This window comes from Myotis yumanensis, unplaced genomic scaffold (assembly GCF_028538775.1).
Source record: "Myotis yumanensis isolate MYYU_CA2020_CCGP unplaced genomic scaffold, mMyoYum1.0.hap1 SCAF_5, whole genome shotgun sequence".
Classification (NCBI taxonomy): domain Eukaryota; kingdom Metazoa; phylum Chordata; class Mammalia; order Chiroptera; family Vespertilionidae; genus Myotis; species Myotis yumanensis.
In genome coordinates, this window is record NW_027223756.1 from 89,613,840 (window position 1) to 89,626,619 (window position 12,780).

A 12,780-nucleotide genomic window follows, 5' to 3' on the forward strand; every position below is an offset into this window, starting at 1 on the left:
GGACCGGGTAGGTTGGACCTGCCTTCTCGGCCAGACAAGGAGCTCCTCAAGGGTAGGGTTGGGATCACCTCTGGGACTGTCCCCAGAGCCCAGCATGGAGAAGGCACTAGAAACTACTTGTCAGGTGAGAGTGGGGGTGTGGCTGGAGGCCCCAGGGGCGCAGGTTCCCAGCAGAGCCCAGTGTGACCTGAGCCTGAAGTAGCCACCTGGCCCTCTGGGCTCCTGCCCCATCCTCCCGAGCCAGGCTGCGGAGCAGACACACCTATGAGGGAAGCGGCCGCCCGCTCCGAGCCAGGGATGGCGCTGTGTGGGACCCCCAGGGTGAAGGCCTCGCTGTAGCTCTCATCCACCTCCATCTTCCTCCAGAGGCGGAACTCGCCCATGGAGCCCCAGCCGGTGGAGAAGCCAATGAACTGGATGTCTGGGGCCTTGGGGAGGGTCCAGGTCATGATGACAGACTCGTTGGATGGCTCTGGACCATACCCAACCTGCAAGAAAGAGGCCAAGAGGTTATCCTATCCATTGAATGGCCAACAGAGACACAAGCATGGCATCCACAGGTTCTGAAGTGACCAGGCTCCCTGGAACCTCTGGGCCTTTGCACGTGCTGTTCCCTCTGCCAGGAACATCCTTCACCCTGGTTGGCCCAGTGGCCTATGTCCCTCCTCTAGGAAGCTGTGTTAGCTGTTCTTTTCCTATGGCCCCCCTCCTTGGATCAGAAAGTACCCTGAGCCCCTTTTGGACCTGTTCACATCCACTTTCTTTCTCCCTAACCACCCACCACCGCTCAGCTCCCAGTTCCCCAGGCGCTTCCTCTGCCGTAGCTCTTACCACAACTCCAGGAAGACTGTGAGAAACTCGAGGTGCCGCCCTGTGTCCACCCTCCCTCCTCCCCAGCCCTCCTCAGAGCCACACACAGAGCGGGAAGCAGTACAGGTCAAAGAACCACGCGGTTCCCATGCCCAGCCAGGCCAGCCCAGCCGTGCCTGGATGAGCCCGCCGTGCCAGCTGATCCAAAACGTTCGGAACTCATCCCAGGAGAGGATCTTGGCCGTGTGTGTGCCGGCCACGGGCTCGCCCATCTTGCTGGTGGAGATCCAGGACCTGGTGTTCTGGTGTCCCCCCAGGACGATCTCAACCATCCCCGCGGCGTCTTGGGGCCCGGGGGACAAGGCCACGCGGGCGTCGTTGTGGGCTCGCACGGCCAGGTCGAAACGAGTGAGGCGCTGGGGCCGCCGCACGTACTGGAACTCGTACTTGTTGGGCGTGGAGATATGAACTCTCTCTGGATGGAGGAAAGGAAGAGGGGGCATTGTGGGTCGCCTGAAGGCCCCCGCCTCCCTGTGCCTGCTCCTGGAGCCGAGAATTGGGACAATGGGGAGTGGGTCTCACTGTGGCTCGGCCAACAGCACAGGAAAGAAGAAGTGCTCTCAGGAATACTTCCTGCAAAAGATGCACAAGACCTGTGCCCTGGGAACTGGAAATGCTGCTGAAACTAAGGAAGACCCAAGTCAGTGGGGAGCCAGGTATGTTCGTGGGTCTGAAGACAATATTTCGAGATACTAATCTACAGATGTGATATCATCCCAACAAAACCCCAGCAGGGTCTTTGGAGAAATTGCAAAGCTGATTCTACATGGAAATGCAAGACCTAGAAGAAGCAAAACAACTTTAATAAGAAAGAATCGAGTTGGAGGACTCACCCCATACGACACTGAGACTCTAAAGCTACAGGAATAGCCCGGCTGGTGTGGCTCAGTGGTCGACCATCGCCCTCTGAACCAGGAAGTCATGGTTTGATTCCCAGTCAGGGCACATGCCTGGGTTGCAATCCCCCCGCCACCCAGTAGGGGGCATGCAGGAGGCGGCCGATCAATGATTCTCTCTCATCATCGACGATTCTCTTTCTCCCTTCCTCTCTGAAATCAATAAAAAAAAAATACGCCTCCTGCACACCCCCCACTGGGGATCGATCCCGCAACCCGGGCATGTGCCCTTGACTGGAATCGAACCCGGGACCCTTCAGTCCACAGACTGACGCTCTATCCACTGAGCCAAACCAGCTAGGGCAAAAATATATATATTTTTTTTAATTCTCAAAAAAATAAAATAAAGCTACAGGAATCACAAGAGTGTAGCTTTGCTGTCAACATAGACAAATCCTCAATGGAACAGAACAGGGAGTCCAGAAATAGACACACACACGTCTGAACAACTGACTTTCAACAAAGCTGTGAAGGCAATCCCACAGAGAAAGAAAAGTCTTTTCAAGAAATGGTGCTAGAGCCCTGGCCAGTAGCTCAGTGGGTTAGAGAGAGAGAGAAACTTACTTGTTGTTTCACTTATTTATACATTCATTGGTTGATTCTTGTACATGCTCTGACAAGGGATTGAACCCACAACCTTGGCATATCGGGATGGCGCTCTAACCAGGCATAATGCTAATTTAAGGGGCGTCAAGGTAGACCCAGACCCCCACCTTCTGGAACTCACTTTAATTTCCCATGTCCTCCTCTGCTGCGCCAAGGTCTGGGTCTCCCTAATTCCTCAGTGCCACTCTAACACCCCTTCCCTGGACCCGGGGCTCTACTCCTGCCCACAGCCACTTTTCTCGTTGGCATCGACAGCCTGCAATTGCGTACATTCACTTCCTGTGCGGCAGGTGCCCAGCCCTCACTCTGGTTTATGGTTGTCCCCAGACAGAACATCTCAGTTCTCTGCTGCTGGGTCCTCAGCCCCCAGGGAGGGGGCTGTCTACTTAGCAGCTGGAGAGCTGCAACACTGCAGGGGTAAGGGCCAAAGTCCTCAGCGGGGTGGGCCCGGGGACTCACCGTTGGGACAGAAGAAAGCACTGTAGGTGTACGTGCGGGGAGCTCCTTCGGGCTGAAACAGAGAAATGGGGAAACACTGTTGGGTGGCAGTCAGGAGAGGGTGCAGTGCCCTCCCAGGGCAGCGGCTCCAGCTCTGGACACTGCAGGGTGATGCCAACCTCACAGGCACACAGACAAGGACTGGGCTGTCCACCTCCCAGGCGCAGGTGGGGAAACTGAGGCTCCCGCCCCCTTCCCTGGGCTCTAGTCAAACAAACTCACCAACCAATCCTGGACTTGTCATGCTCCCCACACCCCCACTGGCCCTCCTGGCCACCCTCTTCCACCGGCTGCCAGCCCAGCGTCCCTCTCGGGGTGGGGAGCACTATGCCGTGAAGGCTGCCGTGACCTAAGGCCCCAGAAGGGGAGGCCTGCGTCTGCCAAGCACAGGTTCCCCTTCCCACTGTCTGTCCAAGCACCCCTTGTCTCCTGTCTCTCCCACCCGTGCTCCCCCTCTGCCCCTTCCCACACAGCTCCCATGTAGCGGGAGACAGCGTGAAAGGAGGCACCCAGAACTGAACCCAACAACATGCCCCTCAGAGTTCAGTGTGACCAGCACAGCCCGGTGGGCCTCTCAACTCTCAGCACCGCTTTTATTCCACAAAACTAGTAAGTTGGGGCCACGCTTCCCTAGAGAATCCCAGGCTGATTCGCCACAGCCTGCTCTGCGCCGCGGAGAGGGGCCCGATGCTGCAGCCTTCTGGCGAGGGGCCCCTCACCTGTCCAGGCCCCCAGGGCCCTGCTGAAAGAAACCAGGGAGTTCCTAGGGAGCCGAGCCCTGACCCGGTGCCCTGGGCGAGGGCGTGGGCTCACCTCCACGATCACGCTGCGCCGGATGTGGTCCCTCCCGGCGGGGACCCTGTCGGCGTAGCTCTCCTCGGCCTGTTTGCTGGGCTTCCCGTCCCGGCAGCAGCTTGTTTCTCCGTAAGCCAGGACTTTGGCTGCAGAGATCTGAGTGCTCAGTGCTGCTCTCAGAGCAGGGAGCTGTCCTTCCCCCCTTGTAGCATACATGCACATGTATGTGTGTGGGGGCACATGTGTGTCTGTGCATACGTGCGTTTGTGTGCATGCGTGTGTTTGTACATGCATGTGTGCACACGTGTGCTACATTGGTTTGGCGCCTTAAGAACCCGGCTCTAGCAGGTAAGGCCTCAAGCCCTACCCTCAGGGGCCGCCTCCCCCGTGTCCTGACCATTCCCTCTGGCCTGCCTCCCCAGCTGCTGTCCTGCCCCTCAAGAGGGCCCTCCCCGCACCTGCTCCCCGCCCCCGCACCTAGCCCATGCCTATGGGCAGGGCCTGGGCCCCTTGGCGGCCTGGAGGGGGTGCCCAAAGAGCAGGGCCCTCACCTGTGATGTTGCTGAGCCCCAGGTCGCTGAAGGACAGGACCACCCAGATGGGCTCCGTCTCCCCAGAGGCCACGCACAGCTTCTTGGTCAGATGACGTTTGCCGGGATGCCCGACAAACCGGGTGCCCTTGGGAACGGAGATCTGCACATACACCTGCAGGGGGTGGGCTCATGGTGCCCGGAGTCTGTGCGACCCCCAGCACACCCCACCACCCGCCGCCACCGTCAGCCTGCCAGCCCTCCCCAAAAGCCGTGCCCTCCTTGGAAGCCCCCTTTCCAGTTCTAGCCAGAACCAGTACTCGCAGTGTCCTGCTGGGAGCCCCCTTCCCCCTCAGCTCCCCACATCCCCCAGGTCTAGTTCCCCCTCAGACCAAGACCAGTTCGAGGGCCACCTCTCCACAGCCACCGGGGCATCGAGTGACGAGCCGCCCCCCCCCCCCCCCCCCCCCCGTGCAGGCCCCACAGAGCAGCCTCTGAGACTCTCCAACCACCGAGGTCCACAGCATCCTAACAGCTCTGCGTGCGCATGCGTGTGCACCATGTGTCTCTATAACCCAAATCTAGGACAGGCTCTTTGCTCCACATCGGCTTGTCCGGCCAGCAGATATGAAGTACCTCGTGGGTGCAGGTGCCCTTCGAGGAGCTAAAGAAACAGAACTGAGCGAACCACTGAGCCTGTGGGAGTGAGCGGGACCCGGCTGAACTCGCACACCCAGTTTATAGACAGGAAAACTGAGGCAGAATGGCTGGCAGTTTAGCCAAGCGAAAGCCCAGAGGGGCCTCTGAGGAAACGGAGGCACAGGTGTGTTGAGACCACGGCCCAACCCCCAGCAGCTTCGGCGCCCTTCAGCTCACAAATTCCAACCCCTCCCGCGACAGATGTCCTCATTTTTCAGGAAAAGCCAGGGATCTGTTTGGGAGGAGTAACGTCTCTTGGTTTCCACAGTGTCTCTGGTTTGGGGCCACAGCTCACATCTTCTGTTCTCCGTGTGAAATCAGCCAGAAGCCTGGGGGGACACTGTGCACCTGGGCGGGGCCTGGAGAAGGCCAGCCGTGTCCCTAGCGCCCAGCTGGCCAGGGTGAGGCTGACACCGAGCTGGACCCCTGACCCTGTGCCCCGCTTACCGCTCCGCCCCGGCCCCAGTTTACAATCGCTGCCCCCAAGAGCTGCCTCTAACCATGGGGAGCCCTCCTCGCCTCCCTTCCTCTCACCCTCCAGCTGGCATCCAGGCTGAGACGGGGCTCAAAGATGACAAGGTCAGGGAGGATGGGTGCCCCTGGCCTCCTCAAGCTGCACCAAATCAGAGCCCCTCCAAACATCCCTTCCCCACTGTACCCCTACCAGATCTTGGCCCTCCAGGGTCCCTCCACCTCACCTGCTGTCCTTCCCTGTCACCAGGTTCTGAAATCCCCCAGCCTCCAAGGTCAGCCTCCTCCAGGGGAGCTGCTATAGGTTGAACTGTGTCCCCCAAAAAGATATGTTGAAGCTCTAACCCCCACTACCTGTAAACGTGACCTTAGTTGGAAATAGGGTCATCAAATTACAATGAGACCCTAATCCAACATGACTGGGGGCCTTCCTTATAGCATTTGGACACAGACATTCACAGCGGGAAGGTGGCCACGTGAAGACAGGGGCAGAGATGGGAGCGACGTGGCCACAAGCAAGAGGAACACAAGGGCTGCGGCAGCCACCAGAGGCCAGGAGAGCCAGGCGACACTGTCCCTCAGAGCCTCTAGCACAGCGGTTCTCAACCTTCTGGCCCTTTAAATACAGTTCCTCATGGTGTGACCCAACCATAAAATTATTGTCGTTGCTACTTCATAACTGTAATGTTGCTACTGTTATGAATCGTAATGTAAATATCTGATATGCAGGATGGTCTTAGGCGACCCCTGTGAAAGGGTTGTTCGACCCCCAAAGGGGTCGCGACCCACAGGTTGAGAACCGCTGCTCTAGAACGCGCCCACTCTGCCCACACCTCGACCTTGGACTCTGGCCTCCGGAACTGTGAGAGGATAAAGTTCTATTGGCTTAAGCCACCCGGTTTGTGCTACTTTGTCACGGCTGCTAAAGAAACTGATACAGAAGCCTTTTCCATTTCCTCCGAGAGGGAGCTGTGGCCCCCACTGCACACCACCCCCCACCCCCGACGGGTGTATGCATTTCAGTCCAGAAATAAAGGTTGATGCTGCAGCTGCGCCTGTTTATGTACATATGATGGCATTCCTGCTACCACAGCTGGGACAGAGACCACTATGTACGCTCAGGCCCTTTACAGAGGACCACGTAGGCCTGGAGTCAGACCAGGTGGCTCCGTGGCATCTGCACCCCCACACCCCTCCGCCAGACACACATTCCCATCCGGCCCCGCCCAGCTTCCATGGCTGGTGAATCAGAGGCCGATCCCATCCTGCCTCTGCCTCCTCGACAACACAGATGCTCTCCCCGCAGTCCCCACCCTGTGTCCCCAATATCCCAGATGCTATTCCCACGGCCCCAGGATGGCCCCGCTTCCCATACCTCCCCGATATCCCAGATGCTCACCCCACGGCCTCCCCAGGATGACCCCATCTCTCCCCTGCTTCCCTGATAGCAAAGATGCTGTGCCCCCTCCAACATCCCCCTCCGGTCGACCCCACCCTCCCGCTTCCTGATATCATGGGTGCTGCCCCCGCAACAGGAAGTGCTGTGGGAGGCGGGCTCAGTACCTCAGCGCAGGTACCCATGTAGTTGTAGATGCTGAGCGGGATCTTGACCTGCTCCCCCCGGACCACCTGGGGGGGCAGCGTGAAGTCCACAAAGAAGGGCTTGAAGGTCTTCAGCAAGGAGGGCGTGGCGATGCCCAGGCCCCACGCCGAGGACAGACCCACAGCCTCGCCCACCCAGCTGGTGATGGAGTCGGGGACCTGCACACGGAACGTCTCCTCGCCAGACGGGTCGCTGCGGAAAGACGAACAACCTGTGGGCCCTTCTCCGGGGCCAGGCTGCAGCGGCGAGGCGGGGACAGATGACTCGAGCCACACGGCACAAGCCCAGGGAGGTACCCCCTGCAGCTGGGGGAGAACCATTTAAGACACCACGAGCGTGTGACAGCAGAGGGCCGCCCTCTGCCCCGACTCGCTGTGATCAGAAATCTGAATGGCTCTCAGGACGAGAGCCCATAGGGACACAGGCCCCCAAATTACGGGTTCAGAGGTACAAACTTTAGCAGTTCATGCTCGGCCCAGTTTAGGGGGGAAGAGGGGACCAGTCTCTTAGGGCATGCTGTGAGTCCCAGAAAGGTGTGTGCACATCCTGACCCCTGTACCTGTGAATGTGGCCTTATTCGGAAACAGGTCTTTGCAGCTGTTAACATGAGGTCATGCTGGGGTAAGTGGTCCCTAACCCAATAGCAGGCGTCCTTATAAGAAGGAAATTCTGATACAGAGGGGAAAGGCCATGGGGAGACAAGGCAGACACGGGCAGAGGGCCAGGGGGAGACAGGCAGACACTGGGGTGATGTGGCCGAGCCAAGGACACCTAGAGCCCCAGAAGCTGGAAGAGACAGTGAAGGATCCTCCCCCAGAACCTCCGGAGGGAGCTCAGCCCTGCCGAAGCCTTGCTCTCCGACTTCTGGCCTTCAGACCGTGAGAGAATAAATTTCTATTGTTTTAAGCCCCCGGCGTGTGATCATGTGTTACCGCAGACCCAGGAAACTGATACAGTAACCCCCCAAAGGAAAGAAAGAACATAAAAAGCCTTACCAACAATTTTAAAATTGATCACATGACACAACAACATTTGGGGCATATGTAAAATACGTAATTCAAACGAACGCCACCTGTTTCTGTTTACCCCTCTGACATGGCACTAGGAGGTTTGAAATTACATATCGGACAGCACTGCTCAAACCCAGGCCAGATCTTCCCTGCCCCCGCCAGGGGCACGCTGATCGCTCTAGGATGGCTCTGGGGACAAACCCTATTGTGTCCTTTGCAGTTCCAGGATGTCCTTTGGCGATTTGCCTTGGCATCTGGTGCAAAAGAGCTCGTTGGAAAATAAAACCTTTAACCCGAGGAGAAGCCTGAGAACGGAAGCCGGAACCGCACCTGGGCTGGCAGGGAGCCAGGCTGCTGCTCCTCACCTGCCCGTCCACCTCTGTCCACTTCCGGAGCCTGACCCAGGTGGGCCTCGCGGGGCAGCCAGACACCCCAGGCTGCAGCTTGCAGAGACCACACTGCCCGTCAGGCCCCGCAGTGCCTGCGAACCTATCGTCCCTTCTGTGAGGGTCACACGCTCAAGCCCAGCCTCTTCCCAGCTGGCAGAACTTTCATGGCTTCGTATGGTCACAGCCAACAGAGGGGGAGGGAGCACCCAAATCTCAAGTCTCAAATCCCTGGTTGCAACCCTGTGTGGCTCTCCACATTCCCCAGTACAGCCCATGCCGCCTTCACCCCCACACCCCCTCCCCTAGGCCCTCCCAGCTCACTCCAACCTGTGGAAACCCACCACCCCTCCCCGCCCCCAGCTCTTGTCCGTGCTGGTCCTGCCACCTGGACACCTTCCCTTTCTTGTTTGTCCGTCTTGTGGGACTCAGCTCGGGCTCCACCTGCTCTGGGCGCCTCTCCAGCTTCTCCAAAGGGCTCCTCTTCCGCCTCTGGAGCCCCGTGCCCAGCCCGTCATGAGAACGTGAAGCTTCGGTAGGATTGGTGCCAGGACTGGTACCACATCACCCCTTGTCTTGGTACCATTCCCGGCATCAAAAACATCACCTAGCACCCAGAAAGCAGGTACATAACTGAATGATGATGGCCAGACAGTGCATCTTAAAGTCTGGGTTCCCAGAGCAAAATGCAATCATCTGATCTATTCTGACCAGGAGTTAAGCCTTCCCACAATGGGCACACACACATCAGTGGAAGCAGCCCGGGGAACCCCAGCGGCGAGCTCGGTTCTGCACGGAGCGCATGCCATGTGCCTGGTGCCACCTTGTGCCTAGAAGGGGGACCTGGCTCAGGAGGCGGCCCCCCGATAGCCTGGGGGTCTGAACTTTCAGGCCACCACTACCTTCTGCTAGTGCCATTGGGGTCTCATACTGAGCATTGCAAGAAAAAAGCCGATGGCATCCGGCAGGAATTTGCCAGGGCACTGCTGCTTCAAGAACTAAAAGGAGGAAACGGTGGGAAGGAAATGTGCTGAGAAAAGCAGCCTGTTTTTTGGGCAGGAGTCCGAGTCCCCTGAGGAGTGAGGAGGCGGAGGTAGGTGGGGTTGAGTTCATGTTCCAGGGAACTGTAATCGTTTTAATGAGCTCGTTATGCAAACAGGGCGGATAGAATTACCCCAAGAGGGAGCGGTGAGAGGCACAGAGCCCTTACATTTTATAAATGTCATGGGCAGATGTCAGAGGCTGCAGCAGGATTCAGGGCTGACTTCATGGCTTTGGGTATTTTTGTTTTGTTTTTTATATATATTTGATTGATTTTTTACAGAGCGGAAGGGAGAGGGATAGAGAATTAGAAACATCGATGAGAGAGAAACATCGATCAGCTGCCTCCTGCACACCCCCCACTGGGGATGTGCCCGCAACCAAGGTACATGCCCTTGGCCGGAACCGAACCTGGGACCCTTGAGTCCGCAGGCCGACGCTCTATCCACTGAGCCAAACCAGCCAGGGCATGGCTTTGGGTTTTATGTGTTAGAAAAAGATGCCCCAGGTCTCACTCAGATGTGGGTGTCGAGCGAGCTGCAGGCGAACCCCCTGGGAACCCCCTGGACTTATGTGAATGCCTCGGCGCGGCCCACAGAGACGGCGAAGGAAGGGAGTCTTCCTGTACCTGATGTTGAGACAGTGCCAAATCCAGGTTTCCGGGAAGAAGGTCCGTCTCCTCTTCTCTGCTCTATGGGGGAAAAAAGAAGTAATTAAAGTTTCATGGTCATAACTTCATTCTGTTACCTGGACGGTTAGCATTCTACTCCATTAGGACGTAACAGGTTAATTCTCTGACTCAGCAGGGCTAACGTTCTACTTGATTAGGGCTAGAAGTGAGGCACCAAAGGCTTGGCAGAGTCACCTTAAAATGAGAGCGCTTCAATTCTGCATTTAGAAGGTAAGCAGGGCCGCAGGGACGACCCCAGACCCTCCCCTTGGGCTTGCCCTGTTTTTCTGCAGCATCACATGGAGCTCTTCTCCCCCGCCCCCGCCCCCCCAACCACTCCCACTTCCTCAGAGCGCCTTTCCTCCTCGGTCATCCTCAGAAGCCTCACAGTCCACCTTCTCTGGGGGCTGAACCTTCACTTAAAAATAACGAGAAGCCCAACTCGAAATTTAGCAAAACGGCTCAGAATTAAAAAATGGTCACATTCTTTCAACCTGCTATACCTCTCCTGGGAATGCACCCTGGAAATACCCACAAACACCTGTGCCAGACAGACAAGATGGAGCAGTTCCTGGCAGCCCTGTGAGAATTAGCAAACAGCTGGGATCTCCATCAGCAGGGGGCTAGTTAATCACATGACACCACATCCATACAGCAGAACATTATATATGTCCGTGAAAAAGAGGGAGATAAGCATATATCGTATGGACTGATAGGGACTGTCTCCAAGACTTGTTGTTGACTTAAAAAGGGGAGGTACCAACAGTATTATAGTCTTCTCCCATTTATGTTTTTTTAAAAATCCTTATATATGCACCAAAAATTCTAGAAGGGTATCTAAAAAAATTATCGGCCATGGTTGTCTCTAAGAAGGGAATAAGAGACTCTGGAGATGGGAGACTTCTGCTTCACTGTATAACCTTTCATACTGTTTGAAAAAATTTTAACCACAGGCACATGGTTAAAAAAACATCTTGTCCTCGGATTAAGAATGTTGCCGTAGCCGGCTTGGCTCAGTGGATAGAGCATCAGCCTGCAGACTGAAGGGTCGTGGGTTTGATTCTGGTCAAGGGCATATGCCTGGGTTGCGGCTCCATCCCCAGCGGGGGTGTGCAGGAGGCAGCTGATCAATGATTCTCTCTCATCATTGATGTTTCTCTCTCTCTTCCTCTCCCTTCCTCTCTGAAATCAATTTTTTTTTAAAAAAAGAATGTTATCCAATTACAAAAAGGCACAGAACACCTGCTTTTTAAGGCATTTCCTGTGCCTTTTGCATTGGGATTTACAGTTACCCTTTTGTGGTTTGGGATTCAGAAGGCTGCTTCCAGGCCAAGCTCTCGAGGCCCCTGGGGCAGTGGCTGACTGGTGGAGCCTGAGGGGCAGGTACTCGCCTCCCTCACCCAAACCACATCCCAGAAATGCCTCTGTGTGCATCCAAATGACCACAGGAGGAGCCTGATTTGGAATTTGGAAGCTAAGATCCTGTGGGCCTGCCCTACTCCTGCTAAATGAGTGGCCCAGGCAGGAAGAACCCAGGGGACCCAGGCACCCAGGAGCCACTGCAGAGGGGGCTGGTGCATCAGTTTAGGCAGAGAAAGCTTGAAAGGTGAAGAGGGCTTTCATGGGTAGGCCCACCCGGGTGGAAGGCCCTCTGGTCCATTTCTGGTTCAGAAAAAGGGCTGAGGAGCCTGGGGCCCATCCTCAGGGTCTCCAGAGAGACCCAGATGCTGAGGGACTGCTGACTACATCACCCCATTCCTGGCCCCCTTTGGCTGTGTGCCCTCTCTCAGAGGAAGAGGTGGGAAGAGGACATCCAAGGCTTGCCTCCCCTGTCTCAGCTCATATGCCCTTAAACCCAGAGAGTGGGGAGGCAAAGTCTTCAGGGCACCCTTCCCCTTCCCGAGCTGGCTGGCTGACCCGTGATTGAGAACCTAGTGGCAGAAGCAAAGGAATGAAGAGGGTGGGAGAAAAAATAGGTAGGCAATAGGGGAGCAGAAAGGAAGGGATAAAGGGGGAAATAGGAGAGAAGAGAAAACATCACCTCCTGTAAAACAAAGGTTTCCATAACTCCAGGGACAAAGCCACAAATCTGAGAAAGATATGTGAATGCCTCTCTCTCAGTAATTGATAAGTTAGCAAACAAACAAACAAAAGATGAGTAAGGATATGGAGGATCTGGATATCACCATCAGTAGACTTGACCAAAAGTATGCCTAGAGAGCCCTATACCCAATGATAGGGGTTAGGATATTCAAATAGACATGAGCATTTACAAACACTGGCAATATAGTCAGTCTCCAAAATAAAAACCAGACAATGGATATCATACAGACCATGCTCACTGGATATGATTCACATTTGAAAAAAATTTACAAAACACATTAAAAAATCACTTGAAATTTTTAAAAACTTCTGGACAATTCACAGCTCAGAAAGGGAATATTCTGAGCTATAATGAAAACACGTACAGAACAATTCAGGTGCAGCCAAAGCAGTACTCTAAGGGAAATTCATAGCCTTCAAAAAGCTTAAACATTTAGAGTTAAAATAAGAAAGATTGAAAAGTAATTATTTGGTTTCAACTTGAGAAGGTAGAGATTTTGAGAGGAAGGAGGAAGAGAAAGAAAAGGAAGCAAGGGAAAGAGAAAGGGTAATAGAATTTTCTAAGCAGAGTCTCTGAGAGGTGGAGGATCAAGCCCCAGCTT

At 55.5% G+C, this 12,780-nt stretch overlaps 1 protein-coding gene across 1 annotated transcript in view; it reads right to left on the reverse strand.

Moving 5' to 3' along the window:
* Positions 1 to 12,780, reverse strand: part of CPAMD8 (C3 and PZP like alpha-2-macroglobulin domain containing 8) — a 61,013-nt gene that overhangs the window by 17,236 nt on the left and 30,997 nt on the right. The window contains 7 exon segments of the mRNA XM_070416334.1: positions 263 to 488; positions 987 to 1,285; positions 2,832 to 2,883; positions 3,684 to 3,811; positions 4,217 to 4,370; positions 6,929 to 7,160; positions 10,034 to 10,096. Of these exon segments, the coding sequence (XP_070272435.1) occupies positions 263 to 488; positions 987 to 1,285; positions 2,832 to 2,883; positions 3,684 to 3,811; positions 4,217 to 4,370; positions 6,929 to 7,160; positions 10,034 to 10,096 (1,154 nt within the window).